The following is a 17,457-nucleotide window of genomic DNA, read 5'->3' on the forward strand; positions in this document are numbered from 1 at the left end:
GGAGTTTGCCCCTAACTTCAAGAAAAGTGGAGTAAAGCTGAGCATGGTGGCACATGCCTGTAATCCCAGCCACTTGAGAGCCTGAGAGAGGAGGATCTCAAAATTTGAGGCTAGCCTCAGGAGCTTAGCAAGACCCTATATCAAAATGAAATGAAAAGGGTTGAACTGTGCCTAGTAGAAGAAAAACAAGGCCCAAATCTTCATCATGTCAGCTTAGGAACTGACTTCCTTAACAAGATACCTAAAGTACAAGAAGTAAAATCAAGAATCAATAAATGGGATGGTATCAAACTAAAAACTTCTTCACAGCAAAGGAAACAATCAAGAATGTGAAGAGAGAGCCTACAGAATGGGAAAATCTTTGCACCTGCACCTCAGATACAGCATTAATCTCTATGATATATAAAGAACTCAGAAAACTTAATACCCAAAAAACAAATAACCCAATTAGTAAATAGGCTAAGGAACTGAACAGACACTTCACAGAAGAAGAAATACGAATGGTTAATAAATGTATGAAAAAATGTGCAGCATCTCTAGTGATTAGGACTCAATTATCTCACTCCTTGTTTTATACCCAAAGGACTTAAAATCAGCATACTACAGTGATGCAGCCACATCAGTGTTTATAACAGCTCAATTCACAATAGCTAAGCTGTGGAACCAACCTAGGTGCCCTTCAATAGATGAATGGATGAAGAAAATGTGGTATATATACACAATGGAGTATTACTCAGCCATAAAGAAGAATGAAATTATGGTGTTTGCAAGTAAATGGATGGAACTAGAGAATATCATGCTACATGAAATAAGCCGTTCCCAAAAAAACAAAGATCAAATGTTTTTTCTGATATATGAATGCTAATTCACATTAAGCAGGGAAAGATAGGGAATAGAAGCACTTTGGATTAGACAAAAGGGGATGAAGGGAAGGGAGGGAGAATGGAAATAGTAAAGAGAGTAGAATGATTTGGACATTACTATCCTATGTGCATATATGATTACACAACCAATGTAACTTTACATCACATACAACCAGGAGAATGAGAAATTATACTCCATATATGTATAATATGTCAAAATGTATTCTACTGCCATATATAACTAATTGGAACAATTTTACAGATCCAGTAAAGAATGAAAAGGGTTGGAGATGTAGCTCAGTTGTAGAGCACTCCTGGATTCAATCCCCAGTACTGCCAGGAAAAAAAAAAAAAAAAAAAAAAAAATATATATATATATATGTGTGTGTGTGTGTGTGTGTGTGTGTGTGTGTGTATTTGTGTGTGTATTACATAAAGATGGGCTGGGGATATAGCTCAGTTGGTAGAGTGTTTGCCTCGCATGCACAAGGCCCTGGGTTCACTCCCCAGCACTGCAAAAAAAAAAAAAAAAATATATATATATATATATATATAATATATATATATATATATACACATTCATAATGAAAGTAAAGAAACAACAGGTAAGAGTAATTTGACTGAAAAAAAGAGACACCATTTAAATAAAAAATAGTCCTTCCATCTCCACTGCCTGCGTTGGAGTACTTTTAACTTGTTGGGGTATTTGAAATTGTCTTCAAAGGCATTTGCACACATCCTTTTTTATTTAGCATTTTAAAAATGAAATATAGGTCTTAAGATCTTATAAAAATAATACATAAGTCCCATGTACCCATCACCCAGTTTCCCATAATGATGACTTATTTAATAGCAGTATAATATTAAAAAATCAGTATTAGTAAAACGAATTAATCTATAGAACTTATTCACATTTTTATTTCATTTTCTTTACTTCTAAATGCATTCTTGTGTATGTGCACTTATTAAATCTAGGAGCTTTTAAAATAAATTCCCTGAGATTTTCTACGTAAACAATCTTGTCTTCTACAAATAGTTTTTCTCCCTTTTCAACTGGTATACCATTTGTTTCCTTTTTTTTTTTTTTTTTTTTATAACTGTATTAGCTAGGACTTCCAACATTGTGTGAGAAAAGAGTGGTGATAGCAGACTTCTATGCCTTGTTTCCAACTTCAGGGAAAAAGCATGTATTCTTTGCCACTAAGTATGATGTTAGCTGTAAGTTTTCTATAGTTGTTCTTTGTTAAACTAAGTAGGTTTCCTCTCTGTATTTGTGAAGGTTCTCCAGAGAAACAGAACCTATAGGATATAGAGATCTAGATATCTATCTCTAACTCCATTGAGGTCCAAGGGAGAGAGAGATTTAACAAATTGTCTCACACAGTAATGGAGGCTGAGAAGTCCTAAGATCTGCAGTCAGTGAGAGGGAGACTTAGGAGAGCAAAAGGTAAGTTCTAGTCCAAAAGCTGATCCTGACTTGAGACCCATGAAGAGCTAGTTTTTCAGTTCACATGTAAAGGCAGGCAGTGACTGATGTGTCAGCGCAACTAGTTAGGCAGGAGAATCCCTTCTTACCTGGCATTTTTGTCTTATGGATTGGATGAAGAGTAATCTGTTTTACTCACTCTAAATGTTAATCTCATCCAGAGATATCACAGACATATTCAGAATAGTTTTTGACCAAATGCCTTGGCACCCATTGCTTAGTCAAATTAACACATAAAATTAACCGTCATACCTTCTTTTCCTAATTTGCTGAGATGTTTTTAACCATGAAAGAGTGTTGAATTTTTTTCAGATGCTTTGGCATCAATTAATGCAGTCATGTTATTTTATCTTTAGCATGTTAATATGGTACATTACACTAATAAATATTGAAACAGTCTCGCATTCCTAGAAAAATTTCACAGGCATGGTATATAATTCTTTTTATACATTGATTAATTTGATTTGTTAGTAATCTGTCAAGGCTTTTAAAATTTTTTTAGTTTGTTTTAATTAGTTGTTCATGACAGTAGAATGCACATTAATACATCATATATAGTGGAGTATAATTTCTCATTTTTCTGGCAATACATGATGTAGAATCCCACTGGTTGTATAACTGTATATGTACATAGGGTAATAATGTCAGTATTCTTGAGGAATACTGGTCTTTAGCTTTGTTTCTCAGACTATTTTTGATTTTCACACTGAAGTAATATTGACCTCATAAAATGAGTTGGGAAATGTTTATTCCTCTTTATTTTCTGGAAGACATTGTTTATACTTGTATCAATTTTCCTTGAAATGTTTAATAAAATTCTCCAGTGAAACCATCTTAACCTGGAGATTCTTTTTCAGATGACTAACATACTAAAATTTATGGATTAAATAGTTTAAAAGTCAGGATTATTTCAATTTTTGATCTCATACTGGGTGAATTCTGGTAGTTTGAGGTGAGGGATTTTTCCATTTCTTTTAAATTATTGAATTTATGCATGTATAGTTATTGATATTTTTAAAGAATCAACTTTTTTCACTTTTTTTTTTCCTCCAGATTCCAGGAAATCAAAACCAGGGACTACATGCTAAGCAAGCACGCTACCACTGAGTTACAGTCCCAGGTCCAGGAATCAGTTTTTATTCCATTGACTTCTCCCTCTTTTTATTTTCATTATTTCCTTTCTTCTGGTTGCTTTGGATTTGTTCTCTTTTTTTTTTTTTCCCCCTTCCTGGTTTCTTTAAGTAAAAGCTCATATGATTGATTTTTAAGTTTCCTCTTTTTTTGATTTTTTAAAAAAATTTTTTTAGTTGTCAGTGGATATTTTTTTTCTACTACAGATTTCCCTCTCAGCACTGCTTGAGCATCATTCTATAAATGTTTATATGTTGCATTTTTATTTTTATTCTGCCCTGTGTATTTTCTTTGAGAACTTATCTTTGACCCATTATTAATTATTGAGTTTGGTCTGTTTATTTTCTGAGTGTTCGGAGATGTTTTTATTATCTTTCAATTAACTGATATCCAGTTTCATTTCATTATGGTCAAGAAATATATTCTGTTTTTAAATGTGTTGAGGTTCGTTTTATGATCTAAAATATGATCTGTCTTGGTGACTATTTCATGAATGCTTGAAAAGAATGTGTATTTGTTGTGTGGAATGTTCTGCAATTGTCTACTAGATTCTATTAGTTGATGATGCTATTGAGTTTTCTTTATTTTTACTGATTTTCTAATAGTGTTGTTGACTGTTGGGAGGTACATGGAACACTTTGTTAGCCTTTGCACAACTATGTCTAAATAATGCTGCGATCATGGTCTTTCGTAATCCCTTCTATACACTTCTTCCCTGAATGTAATATATGCGCTGATCTCACATTACAATCAATATAAGTCTGTGGTTTTGTATCTCAGAGCTCAAAGATTTCTTCACTATTGTCTTCCTTAATTTCTCCTAAAAGTAGGAGTCTTTGAGTCAGTAAACTGACCTCGTATTCTCTTAAAAATATTACTTGTGAAGAGAAATTAGTTTGTTTTAGGACAGGAAGAGAAAGTTTTATTTCCAATGTTGCTGATCATTAAAGTAAGAAGACTACTTATGTGAGGAGGGGGGCAATGAGGGGGATCTGTGAAGTTCTTGAGGGTAAAGGTCAAGTATTTTTGTGTTTCCCATGATCCCTTCCTAGAAAAGTGCTTCCACATATTTGTGGAATGACTTAAAAATAAATGAATGAATGCTGGATGCTGTGAGTCATCACAAAAACAAAGACACCCACTCCCTAAACTGGTGTTTTCTTAGGCTTTATTAAGAGTCTGAAAAACCAGCAGGGTTTCCAGCATCTGCAGTATTTGATTACTGACTTCATTCCAGCCTGACTGTTGTTAACTGAAGTACTCAAGGAAAGAGCTCTGCCGGATTTTATTTTTAATCAGTAAAAAATAAAGTTCAGATTTTCAATGTATAACAAATTGGAAAGAAATGAACCATTCCAGCCTACTATTCTGCTTCTTTGCCTAAAGCTGAAGCTGATTTAATTCACCATGACAAATTTAGATGTATTTATTACATCTATGCTCATACTTTGAATGAAAGAAGGCCATTATTTTACTTAGACATTTTTTTCCCCTGTTCCACCCAGTTCAAGCTATGAAATGTTAAGTTCATAGCAGTAGCAAGTTGATGCTATCCATGTGAGTTATTGTCCATAAGAAGAATGCTGTGACTTTTTTTTTTTAATGTAGGTGTTTTCTATGGTGAGTCACAAATTAAGTAGTATGAGGATTATCACTGTTCACATGGCATATAAAATTTTTATTGGCCTACTAATTAACATGTGTTTGAAACATTACAGAGAGTCAATTAACTTTTTGTTGATATGTCGGAGCTCTTAGAGGAACTTTGTATTTCCTCTTGTTGATTTGATTCTTTGTGTAATGACCTTTATCTGGTATTATATTTTTTTGGTGATCAAAAACCTTTGTAATGTGTTCAAAGGAAACTTAGCTAGACAAAGAAAAGTCAGCTGTTCCAAGATAGTATCTATACATGCAGTTAAATGACAAGATTTTTCAAACCAAGTCCAATAAGAAACAAGTAGGCCACATTCTGTGCTGCTCCATGTTTTCCAAGATTAATGAAATCATACTAGGGAGCCATTTGTTTAAGTTTCTTTAGTCCCTTTTCTTCTGTTGCCCAATCCTATCTATAATCTATTAAGATAATGCCAATATTCCTCTTTTCCAGTTTGTTTCCCCTTATATATGCATCAAAAAATTAGCAGCCTTCATATAGACACAGGAGAACCAGCTCTGGATTGTATATGCATTTAGCAAGTCTAACGATGATCAGAGTCCACTGTGAGAAGTGACTTGATGTGAAAATCTTCCCAAATAATTGGTTTCTCATGACTGACAAACTACTTTTCCCAGCTGCATGGTGCAATTACCAGCTGTGCCACTGATATGTTGGCTGGATGACAACCTGTAGCTGCTTCCATCCACAGATGAGGTATTTAATTTAAACGTTATGGCTTCTGTTTCACATTTCAAAAGACATCAGAACAAAATCTGTCAAAATTAGGCCGTGTATTATCAGTTAGAGATTGCTTTGAATTGCTTTGATTCTCCCTTTTCAGAGACTCTGAAAAGCTTGAAAATGATTTTTCTTTCTAAGTCAGTCCTTTTTTCCCCTTGGCAAGCATTGCATTTTTCCTCTCTGCAGAAGCCAGCGTGGCTTTCCCTACCACTTTTGCTCTCTCATTTGGCTTTGCTTGCGTCATTCTCTGAGTTGTCACTGTTCCAGTGCAAGCAGGCACATATTAGATCTGGGCCTGGGGGGGCCTTTTCCCTTCAAGGTGAAAGCTAGTGTGTTTTCCTAAGGACAGTGTGGCTACAGCAAAAACAAAAATGAAAGTGGAAGGAAAGGAATTCAGTTGTGAAAAGATAAGAAAAAGGGAAGTGTGATTAAAAACAAAACTGTTTTTAAAGAGGGGACTGATGGGTAGTCAGAGGCAGTGAACTTTGAGAGACTTGGCCTTGTGGACAAGGGTGCTGGTGGCAAGGTGAGAACAGAGGGTGGTTAGTTCAGTCAACATTTTCACTGCTGCAACCACAAGACCTGACATTACTTAAAATTCACAAGATAAACCTTCGAATTATAGAAAGAATATGTTGTGACTGATCATTTCTTTTAAGAAATGTGAATGCCAGATTTATAAGTTTCATATTTTTACAATGATAAAATCTCCATATTCCACCATGAAGAATGAAATCCTGCAGTGGAATCAGCTGTAGAATTGCAAAGGACAGCAAATTCCATTTGTTAGCGAAATACCATTTTGCATTCTTGGTCTTCCTGAATTCACATTTAAGCCACTTATACAAATCTTTGACACAAGCAGTTTTTATAAAATATTTACAGCTGACAATTTGTGAAAATAGGTTTGTCTTTGTGAGCTAAATAATCTTTCTCTAAAGACAGCTATTACATGCTTAAATCAGTTGTGTCCATATATCTTCAAAGTTCCAGACACAGTTTTTCAGAAGATTTTTTTACACAATACAGTATTTTGTAGATAAGTCTTGTTAGTGGAGACAGCACTTGAAACTTTATCATTTGAAGCTTTATCATTTCTAAGTAACTTTCCTGTTGTGTGAATTCACACAGTAGGGAAGAAATTCCTCACTGATCATTCTGTTATAGAATAGAATTGGGATAGGATGGGGGTTGAGGAAATTGTGGGGACAAGGTGGGTACAGGGATGAATTTCCCTCCTCTGGGAATTAGGAGAGACTTTTGTGAGGCAAACTTTCAGTCTTCAGATCATGGAATTTTTTCCTTATTTTCTTTACATAGGTTTCATTGAGAATTCATCCTTAGTATTTGCTTCTCTCCCCCCCCCTTATAATTTTCAAACTATTTCTTCCTCTGGTTATATCCTTTATGCCTCAGTTGTGATATTCTGAGGAACAGGAGATGCCATCCTAGGAATTAGGAGATTTGGGATTTACTCTCAGTTTTGTCAGGTGTGGTAATTCAGAAGTGCTCTTTTAGACACTTCACAGAAGAAGATGTACAAGCAATCAACAGATATATGAAAAAATGTTCAACATCTCTAGTAATAAGAGAAATGCAAATCAAAACTACCCTAAGATTCCATCTCACTCCAATTAGAATGGCTATTATCAAGAACACAAACAACAAAAGGTGTTGGCGAGGATGTGGGGAAAAAGGTACACTTATACATTGCTGGTGGGGCTGCAAATTAGTGCAACCACTCTGGAAAGCAGTATGGAGATTCCTCAGAAAGCTTGAAATGGAACTACCATTGGACCCAGCTATCCCACTCCTTGGCCTATACCCAAAGGACTTAAAATCAGCATACTACAGAGATACAACCACATCAATGTTCATTGCTGCTCAATTCACTATATCCAGATTGTGGAACCAACCTAGATGTCCTTCAATTGATGAATGGATAAAGAAACTGTGGCATATATATACAATGGAATATTACTCCGCCATGAAGAATGATAAAATTATGGCATTTGTGGGCAAATGGATGAAATTGGAGAATATCATGCTAAGTGAGATAAGCCATATCTCAAAATACCAAAGGACAAATTATCTCTCTGACAAGCGGATGATGACATATAATGGGGGGTGGGAGGGGTTAGGGTTAGGGTTAGGTTTAGGGTTAGGGTTAGGGAGAGGGGCAAGAATGGAGGAAGGAAGGACTGTATAGAGGGAAAAGAGGGGTGGTTGGGGTGCGGGGGAAGGGGGAAAAATGGCAGAATGAATCAAACAACATTGCCCTGTGTAAATTTATGATTACAGGAATGGTATGCCATGTACAGAGAATCAAAATGTATCCCATTTGTTTACAATTAAAAAAAAAATTTTTTTTAAAGTGGTCTGTAGGGCTGGGGAGATAGCTCAGTTGGTAGGGTGCTTGCCTTGCAAGCACAAGACCCTGGGTTCAATCCCCAGCACCGAAAAAAAAAAAAAAAAAAGTGGTCTGTTATCCTCTCTTCTTTTTTTCTTTTTCTTTTTCTTTTCTTTTCTTTTTTTTTTTTTTTTTTTTTTTTTTTTTGATGAAAAGGAAAAGGAAGTTTATTGCTTTACTAGCAAAGAAGAAACCCAGGGAACTCCTGTCCCAGAGGCTGTGATTCTTCCCATCAGCAGGAACAGGGGACTTTTAAAGAGGTGAATCAAAGGCTACGCTCCACACATTCTCTGTTGGAGTTGTAATTCACCTGTTAATTTGGGAGATAGTCATTTCTGAGATCTTCTGGTACCATCCCCAAAGTCTGGATTACTACGTTCCTATGGTGGGTGTGTACTCAGGGACAGATACCTCTGCCTAGGATGGGGAAGAAAGGTAATTTTGTTTCCCCTGAGATTAGAGAGGGAGAGATTAGAGAGGAGAAGGGAGAGAAGAAGAGAAAGAAAGATGTCCATTTAAAAAATAAATTGCTACGGCAGAACAGCAAGAACTATATTCAAAGCAATAAATGGACCACTGCTACATTTCCCCACTGTGAATTCCTACATTCCACTTCTATGGAAAAATGGATGATGACATCTCCGAACTGCTTCCTGCAGAAAGAGGGTGAAGTTGAGGGAAGTAACCCAAAGTCCTTGTTTTCTGTTGGGGGACAACATGGATGGTTAAGGGTATTCAGCATCAGAGCAGTCCAGAGGTCCACAGTGGCAGGGGGCAGGTGACTGGACAAGCTTGCACAGGGCATACTGAGATAATAAAAAAGACAACAAAGCATTACTTTTTTCATAAACAATTAGCACAAAATCAATTAGTATTTAAGCCAGTCTCTGAAAACCACAGAGACAGTAACTCATGATCATATCAGTGAAAAACAGATTAAGTTTATTAATGTAGGAAGTTAGGAAGATTTGTAAGTCTATGAGGTCAGGCTCAACTTAACTCAAGACAGACTTGTGACTCTCAAGTCCTTTGTGATCATTATTATTAGACACTCCCACACAAAAACCCTTCTTTTATAGCTTTACTAACTTCTGGTTAGACTGACACAAATGTACACCTTAAGTTTCATTTTTTAAAAACCATTGTTTTTCCTTTTAAATGTCCATCTAGGACTGCACTTAAGCTATACTCTCCTGCCAGGTGTTTAAGACCAAGTTGGTCAAAACCAACCTTGTTCCTATCTACTCTAAAGAGTCAGTTGCCATTCCTCAGAGATCACTCTTGGGGATGTGTGTGAAGCCTCTTGGCTTCTTTAGCTTTCCTCTACCAGTGGTGCCATCTGCCAGGATGGATCAGAGTCCTACTGACAATGTGTGGCTTCTTTTGGAAGCATCAGGGACATTTCTCTTTCCAGTGACCCTTCTCTTTGCAGAATATGTGCTGGTTGACTTCCTGTTCTCTAGAGTCCTCTCTGTCTCCCTGATCAGTTGACTCACCAGAGTGGCAGGGTCCAGAGAGGGGTGCCATCATTCTCTGGGTCCTGGCTGACCTTAGAGGGCCAGGGCCAAGATGTGATTGCTTTTTCCTTGACCCTTTTACTTCCTTGACTTTGGTCTCCAAGTTTTTGGTTTTAAACATCTAGCCAGCCAATTTCACCAGTCTTAAAAAGGGAGTAACAGGTTATAACTTCAATATAATTTTACAGTTACCCCTTTCATTTGATTGGGTTTAGTATTAATACTGGAAGTCAGCATTATGTACTATCTGTCCTACAGATGATGGCTTATTATCTCAAATTAACTCAAGTTGTTTTAGAAGCAGTACCTCTATAAAACACTAACAGGCAGTAGTTTACAAGGTAAGTACAAAATGAAATCAATGTATATATAAATGAAATTTATATATATAAACAGCAAATATGTAAATATAAATATATATACACATTCAATTTGTATAATAGCCATGAACCAAGAAAAATAATTTTTAAAATCTTGAACCTTTAGTTATATATTATATCCCCTGTTTGAGATCACAGTAATCCTTACAACAAAAATCAATCTTTTTGAACACAACTTTAAATGAGCTGAAGTCTAGCCTATTTTGGAGCCATTCTAACATGGAGTAAGGTGGGACGCAGCACGTTATCTCAGGTCAGGTGGGGCTGTTCACAAATTACACAGTACAACAGTACATCTAAACATGAATTAAAGAAAGGCTAAGAAAACTTTTAACTTTCTTTTTGTAGAAAGAGTGGCAGAATGCTTCCATGTTTTACAATGTCATCATTAAACAGATCAAGCTCTCCTTATTAACTTCCAAAAATGCATTTAAATTCCAATTCAGTATTAAGAGTAGCATAAAATTGTATATATAACTAATTGACAACAGGTTACTTTATACAGCTATAAAATATCAAATGACACAAATAAATACCAACCAAATTTGTTATTTCTATACAAATTCGAGACTTTTGCTACAGATAAGTTTAGTTTGGAGAACGCCAACTTGGCAAAGTGCTCTCCTAAGCTTTACATTTAAATTTAACTAAGTTTAACTTTTAAAGTACAATTTAGAATCCAAAGTGTATGATAACAGTAATTACAGGTCTGCATAGTTGACAAAAATCAAAGGGGATAGCCTTAAATGTCTTACATTTAGGAAGCAGTATTAATAATCAGAAATTGACTTAGTCAAAGCAATCAGATGTAAAACAGGTCTTCAAATGACAGTGTGACCCTTCTATGTCAGAGACAATGTATAAAATGTATTATGACAATGTATTATGGTTATTTTGCCAGTAAACTTACATAAACTTTCATTTTATAAACTTTTATTTAACACTTAGACAAGACTTAGATATAGTTCTCAAATGCATATATATATACCTAGTCACATATATTTAGGGTGTGAACTATATTGTGATAACTTAAGTAACAGTTGTTTATTTAACAAGTTACAATGTAATCATTTATGACTTTAAAACATATACAAACCCTAATTCCTTTAAGACTTAATTTCCCCAAATAATAAAACCTAACAAATACAAGAAAATTATCTTGATATGTAAGAAAAACTCTATGGTTCAGACTTTGTTTCATATCAGTACATTAAAGTTCAAATAACTTTGTGCTAATTATATCCAATTTAATCACAAACTTTTTTTTTATTGTAAACAAATGGGATACATGTTGTTTCTCTGTTTGTACATGGCGTAAAGGCATACCATTTGTGTAATCATAAATTTACATAGGGTAATGCTGTTTGATTCATTCTGTTATTTTTCCCCTTCCCCCCCACCCCTCCCACCCCTCTTTTCCCTCTATACAGTCCTTCCTTCCTCCATCCTTGCCCCCCTCCCTAACCCTAACTCTAACCCTAACACTAACCCCTCCCACCCCCCATTATGTGTCATCATCCACTTATTAGCGATATCATTCGTCCTTTGGTTTTTTGAGATTGGCTTATCTCACTTGGCATGATGTTCTCCAATTTCATCCATTTGCCTGCAAATGCCATAATTTTATCATTCTTTATGACTGAGTAATATTCCATTGTATATATATACCACAGTTTCTTTATCCATTCATCAACCGATGGGTATCTAGGTTGGTTCCACAATCTGGCTATTGTGAACTGAGCAGCTATGAACATTGATGTGGCTGTATCTCTGTAATATGCTGATTTTAAGTCCTTTGGGTATAGGCCAAGGAGTGGAATAGCTGGGTCAAATGGTGGTTCCATTCCAAGTTTTCTAAGGAGCCTCCACACTGCTTTCCAGAGTGGCTGCACTAATTTGCAGCCCCACCAGCAATGTATAAGTGTACCTTTCTCCCCACATCCTTGCCAACACCTGTTGTTGCTTGTATTCTTGATAATCGCCATTCTAATTGGGGTGAGATGGAATCTTAGGGTGGTTTTGATTTGCATTTCTCTTATTACTAGAGATGTTGAACATTTTTCCATATGTTTGTTGATTGCTTGTACATCTTCTTCTGTGAAGTATCTATTCATTTCCTTAGCCCATTTGTCGATTGGATTATTTGCATTCTTGGTGTAGAGTTTTTTGAGTTCTTTATAGATTCTGGAGATTAGTGCTCTATCTGAAGTATGATTGGCAAAGATTTTCTCCCACTCTGTAGGCTCTTTCTTTGCATTGCTGATAGTTTCCTTTGCTGAGAGAAAGCTTTTTAGTTTGAATCTATCCCAGTTATTAATTCTTGCTTTTATTTCTTGTGCTATGGGAGTCCTGTTGAGGAAGTCTGGTCCTAAGCCGACATGTTGAAGCTCTGGACCTACTTTTTCTTCTATAAGATGCAAGGTCTCTGGTCTGATTCCGAGATCCTTAATCCATTTTGAGTTTAGTTTCGTGTAGGGTGAGAGATATGGGTTTAGAATTGGATTTCCAATTCTCCCAGCACCATTTGTTGAAGAGGCTATCTTTTCTCCATTGCATATTTTTGGCCCCTTTGTCTAGTGTGAGAAAATTGTATTTATTTGGGTTTGTGTCCGTGTCCTCTATTCTGTACCATTGATCCACCTTTCTATTTTGGTACCAATACCATGCCGTTTTTGTTACTATTGCTTTGTAGTACAGTTGAAGATCTGGTATTGCGATACCCCCTGCTTCACTCTTTCTGCCAAGGATTGCTTTAGCTATTCTGGGTTTTTTATTCTTCCAGATGAATTTCATAATTTCTTGCTCTATTTCTATAAGGTACATCATTGGAATTTTAATTGGAATTGCATTGAATCTGTATAGAACTTTTGGTAGTATGGCCATTTTGACAATATTAATTCTTCCTATCCAAGAATATGGGAGATCTTTCCATCTTCTAAGGTTTTCTTTATTAATCACAAACTTTTTAAGCTTTACTTTCCATAAATGTTCTGTGACTTTACTTATATATTCACAACTTGTTTACATCCTTAGTTTTGTTATCTTTATCTTGGACTTTAGCCCAAGAATATTACTTTACCAGACAAAACACTTTCTCATCCAGAAACGTTTCATTTACCTTCTAATTTTTTATACTAAAATATATTTCCATACCTGTAACTTTCTTTTATCTTTTCTTGTTTTGGACCCTTTCTTAAATTCATATTCTGAAACAGTCCTTATGAATGTTATCTGTGCATTTAACTTATACAACAAATTTTCTTCCAGAAGAGGGATCAGACAATCTGGCATATACAAAAACTGTCTTAATCTTTCTCTCCCAAGTGGTATTCAAGGTGTGGGATGGAGCACAGGGTATTTTTGAGCCTGACCTGTCTGCCTTATCATTATCATGATGCCATTAACTTTGAGTTCCCCAAGGTCAACTCTCAGTTGTACCCACAGGCTCCTTTTGGGCCTTTGTCTTATACTAGGCATATTGATAAACAATGGAGGAGGCTCTTTCCATCCTTTTCTTTAGGCTTCCTTGAAGATCCCTTTGCAGAGGCTGCCTACAAAACACTGGTTGGCCTTAGTTTCTGCCTTTTTCTTTTTTCGGTGCAATTATATATTGTGCAATCTCCCTCGGCATTTAGTTTGATGGGATGCTGTTATAGGAAGAATTGCTCTGCCCCAGTGATTAATATCCCCTGGCCAAATGGGGTATCCTGAAGATCTTTAAAGAAGAGACTATTGCATCCCCAGGTCATAAACTGACAACCCTGGAACCTACTGCCATATCCTTTGTGGCCAGCAGCCTTCTCCCCCGCAAGGGCAAAAGGGACTAGAAGGCAGGGCCGAGGACAGGTTCTCTTTGACCATTTTTCTACAGTCTGGGAATCTTTTCTGGGATATCTCTCCTCTCTCTCTCTCTCTCTCTCTCCCCCTCTCTCCTCTCCTCTCCTCTCTCTCTCTCTCTCTCTCCTCCTCCCTCTCTCCTCTCCTCTCTCTCTCTCTCCTCTCTCCTCCTCCTCTCTCTCCTCTCTCTCTCTCTCCTCCTCTCCTCTCTCTCCCTCTCTCTCTCTCCTCCCTCTCTCTCTCTCCCTCTCCTCTCTCTCCCTCTCTCTCTCCTCTCCTCCTCTCTCTCCCTCTCCTCTCTCTCCTCTCTCTCCTCTCTCTCCTCTCTCTCCTCTCTTTCCCTCTCTCTCTCTCTCTCTCCTCTCCTCTCCTCTCTCCTCCCCCTCCTCTCTCTCCTCTCTCTCCCTCTCTCTCTCTCCTCTCTCTCTCCATCTCCTCCCTCCTCCCTCCTCTTCTCTCTCTCTCTCTCTCTCTCTCTCTCTCTCTCTCTCTCTCTCTTCTCTCTCTCGCTCTCAGTTTAGGATGGTGTCCTTGACCTATGATGAAATATCTGCAGCTGCCTGGGGCCAGGCTGAGAAATGGTGCTCAGAGTGCCAACACTGGGTTTAAAAGATTTAAATCTTTTTAACCCTTTCTTCTGTTTTTCTGTTATCCTTGCATACCAGAGGCAATGCCTTTTGGCACCTTCAAATTAGTTCCTGACTTTTCAGACCTTTTATCATGCAACTGCATAAATGCCTGTACATACAGAATCTCTTTCATATACTTTACTCCTGACAGACTAACTTTAACTTCAAAATTGTATAATAATCCAGAAAAACCATTCAGAAGCCAGTCTGTGTTAGAGTAAACCATCTTTCTCTTAGACAGAGTTATACCTATAGGTGGCCTATGAAGCCAAAAACTCTCTGCTCAAGAGATTACCCGTCAGATCAGTGCAGCATGGCCCATGTCTTAAAGGGCCAGTAACAGACAAGAGGGGATCATCAAAACCAGGACTGAAAGATGGGACCTTTAAAACAGACAGACCTGTACGTACAAATCTCTTCCACTTACTTTACCTTTGACAGACCAACTCCAACTCAATACTGTACAATAATCCAGAAGGCTATTTAAAAGCCAGATTAGGGCTAGGATGTGCACTTACCTAGCATGTGTGAGGCCCTGGGTTCAATCCTTAGCACCACATAAAAATAAATAAAGATATTGTGTCCATCTACAACTAAAAATATTTTTTTAAAAAGCCAGATCATTACAGTAAAACATTATCTTAGACAAATTTATACCTAAAGGTGGCCCTTCAACTTACTTTACCTCTGACAGACCAACTCCAATTGCAAGATTAAACAAAAAAGAAACACAGACAACCAAAGAGGAGCCCCAAAATGATGGCTGACAGATGGAAGCCTTTAAATTGACCAGTCACCATCTTTCCCAAGAGACTACCTATAAGATCAATGCAGTATTGGCCATGTCTTAAAAGGGGCAGTAGCAGATACAAACAAAACAAAAACACAGACAACCAGAGGTAATTCCCAAACCCAAGGCCAACAAATAGATGAGAACCTAGAACAGATCAGAAGGGAGTAAATATCCCTAGGTTCTCAAGTCCCACTTAACCATAACTCCTACACCAGTGGTGCCACAGACATCTGCATAAAGAGAGATCAGATGCTCCCACAAAGAGGAACCAGATGTGTGGAATCAAGGGTCTCAGTGTGCACGCCAGGGAATTTACCAAGTGCCAAGGGTGTCATGACTTTACTGAGTTCAGTTTCCTTTTTCTCAAAGTAGACTATGAAGGAGCAACCTGTATCATTCAGAGAGAGAAGGCGGGAGTTCCCCGAAGCAAAAAGAGCTTAGGCAGCTGCTGGGATGGTTACTCAGTCCCTCCCTTTACTCTCAGCAATAGCCCCTTCAGTTCAGTCCTCAGCATGGAAGTGGGATTCTTTGGAGAGTCAGGCCTGCCCAAGAAAGCTGGAGTTTGGGCTGCTCTCACGTCCCACCTGGGTAGTAGCCAAATGTGTTGCTGAAAGTTTGGTCCTTGTCCCCAGTGCCAATCCAATAACAAGGACATGGTTTTGAGAAAAAGGAAAAAGGTTTATTGTTTTACTAGCAAAGGAGAAACACAGGGGACTTGTGTCCCAAAGGCTGTAATTCTCTCCGTTAACCTTTCTGAGCTTGGCTTCTTCTCCCTATCATATGGGAACAATAAGCTACAGTAGAAGAAGTATAGGTGTCAGATCCCCTTGCTTTTAAACAGTCTACTCCCTCTGCTGAGAAGGGGATTCCCTGCCATTCAGAACTGCTAATTGCTATTCACCCTCTGCCAAAAAGACTTAGGCTTCTTGGAGCTTCTGCACCTCATTGTATCTTGCACATTTATACCATTAAATAGGGCTTCCTCATAGTTTACTTAAAGAGCACCTTTCACACACACATCCGAAGGGTCATCCAAGAACTTGGCTGCCCTTCTCCTGTCCTGTCCTGTAGGTGCTTAGTGACCCACTTCTTTTCTTTAGTCACTTTGCATATTTTGTCAGTTTCTACTCTTTCTTCCTCTCCTCACTCACACCTCTGCCTTCCCATTGGGATCCATATTGAAATATCTCTACTCATCTTCCCCTTCACAAAGATCCTAGGGTTTGGCCTGTTTACATCCATTCCTTTCCAGCCTCCTTGATCAGCCTCTACTGCAGTCCCTTTAGGACTTCTGGGAAATAAACTTAATTTTATTTTCAACAGTTCTCCTATTTCTTTTTTTCCTTAGCACACCAACTCTGTGATGCTTTTTTCTCTTCAAGCATCAGTTCCATCTTGGGGTCCAACTCTTTGTTTTAAGGACTTTCTTGCTGTTGATTATAGGACAGAGATAGATAAGAAAAAAAACTATAAGCACCATGGGAGTTAGATGTACTAGAGCATATGGTTTACTGATAAACTTTATTCAAAGATTCAGACACAGTCTTCCCCAGTGCCTTTTCTTTGTGTGCTCCCATGAACCTTTTTTAAATTTTTATTTGTTCTTTTTACTTATACATGACAGTAGAATGTATTTTGACATATCATATCCACAATGCAGTATAACTTCCCATTTCTGTGGTGGTATATAATGTGGAGTTACACTGGTTGTGTATTCATATATGAACATAGGAAAGTCATGTCCAATTCATTCTACTGTCTTTCCCATTCCCTCCTCCCCTTCCTTCCCTCCACTTCCCCCTGTCCAATCCAGTGAGCCTCCACTCTGCCCCCTCCTATTGTGAGTCAGCATCTGCATACAGAGAGAACATTCAGCCTTTGGTTTTTTTGGATTTGGCTTATTTCACTTAGCATCATAGTTTCCAGTTCCATCCTTTTACCTGCAAACGCCATAATTTCATTCTTCTTTATGGCTGAGTAATATTCCATTGTGTTTATATACCACAGTTT

At 37.4% G+C, this 17,457-nt stretch overlaps 1 protein-coding gene across 2 annotated transcripts in view; it reads left to right on the plus strand.

Moving 5' to 3' along the window:
- The window catches only part of Alg14 (ALG14 UDP-N-acetylglucosaminyltransferase subunit), a 94,241-nt gene that overhangs the window by 40,705 nt on the left and 36,079 nt on the right, over positions 1-17,457 (plus strand). Inside the window, exon 5 of one of the 2 annotated variants that reach the window (XM_047548627.1) lies at positions 3,403-3,585. The exons of the other annotated variant lie outside the window; for it this stretch is intronic. Within the exon in view, the coding sequence (XP_047404583.1) occupies positions 3,403-3,437 (35 nt within the window). The 3' untranslated portion in view covers positions 3,438-3,585. Of the gene's footprint in view, positions 1-3,402; positions 3,586-17,457 lie in introns of those variants that run through there. 2 annotated transcript variants of the gene reach the window in all.

This window comes from Sciurus carolinensis, chromosome 1 (assembly GCF_902686445.1).
Source record: "Sciurus carolinensis chromosome 1, mSciCar1.2, whole genome shotgun sequence".
NCBI classification, from domain to species: Eukaryota; Metazoa; Chordata; class Mammalia; order Rodentia; family Sciuridae; genus Sciurus; species Sciurus carolinensis.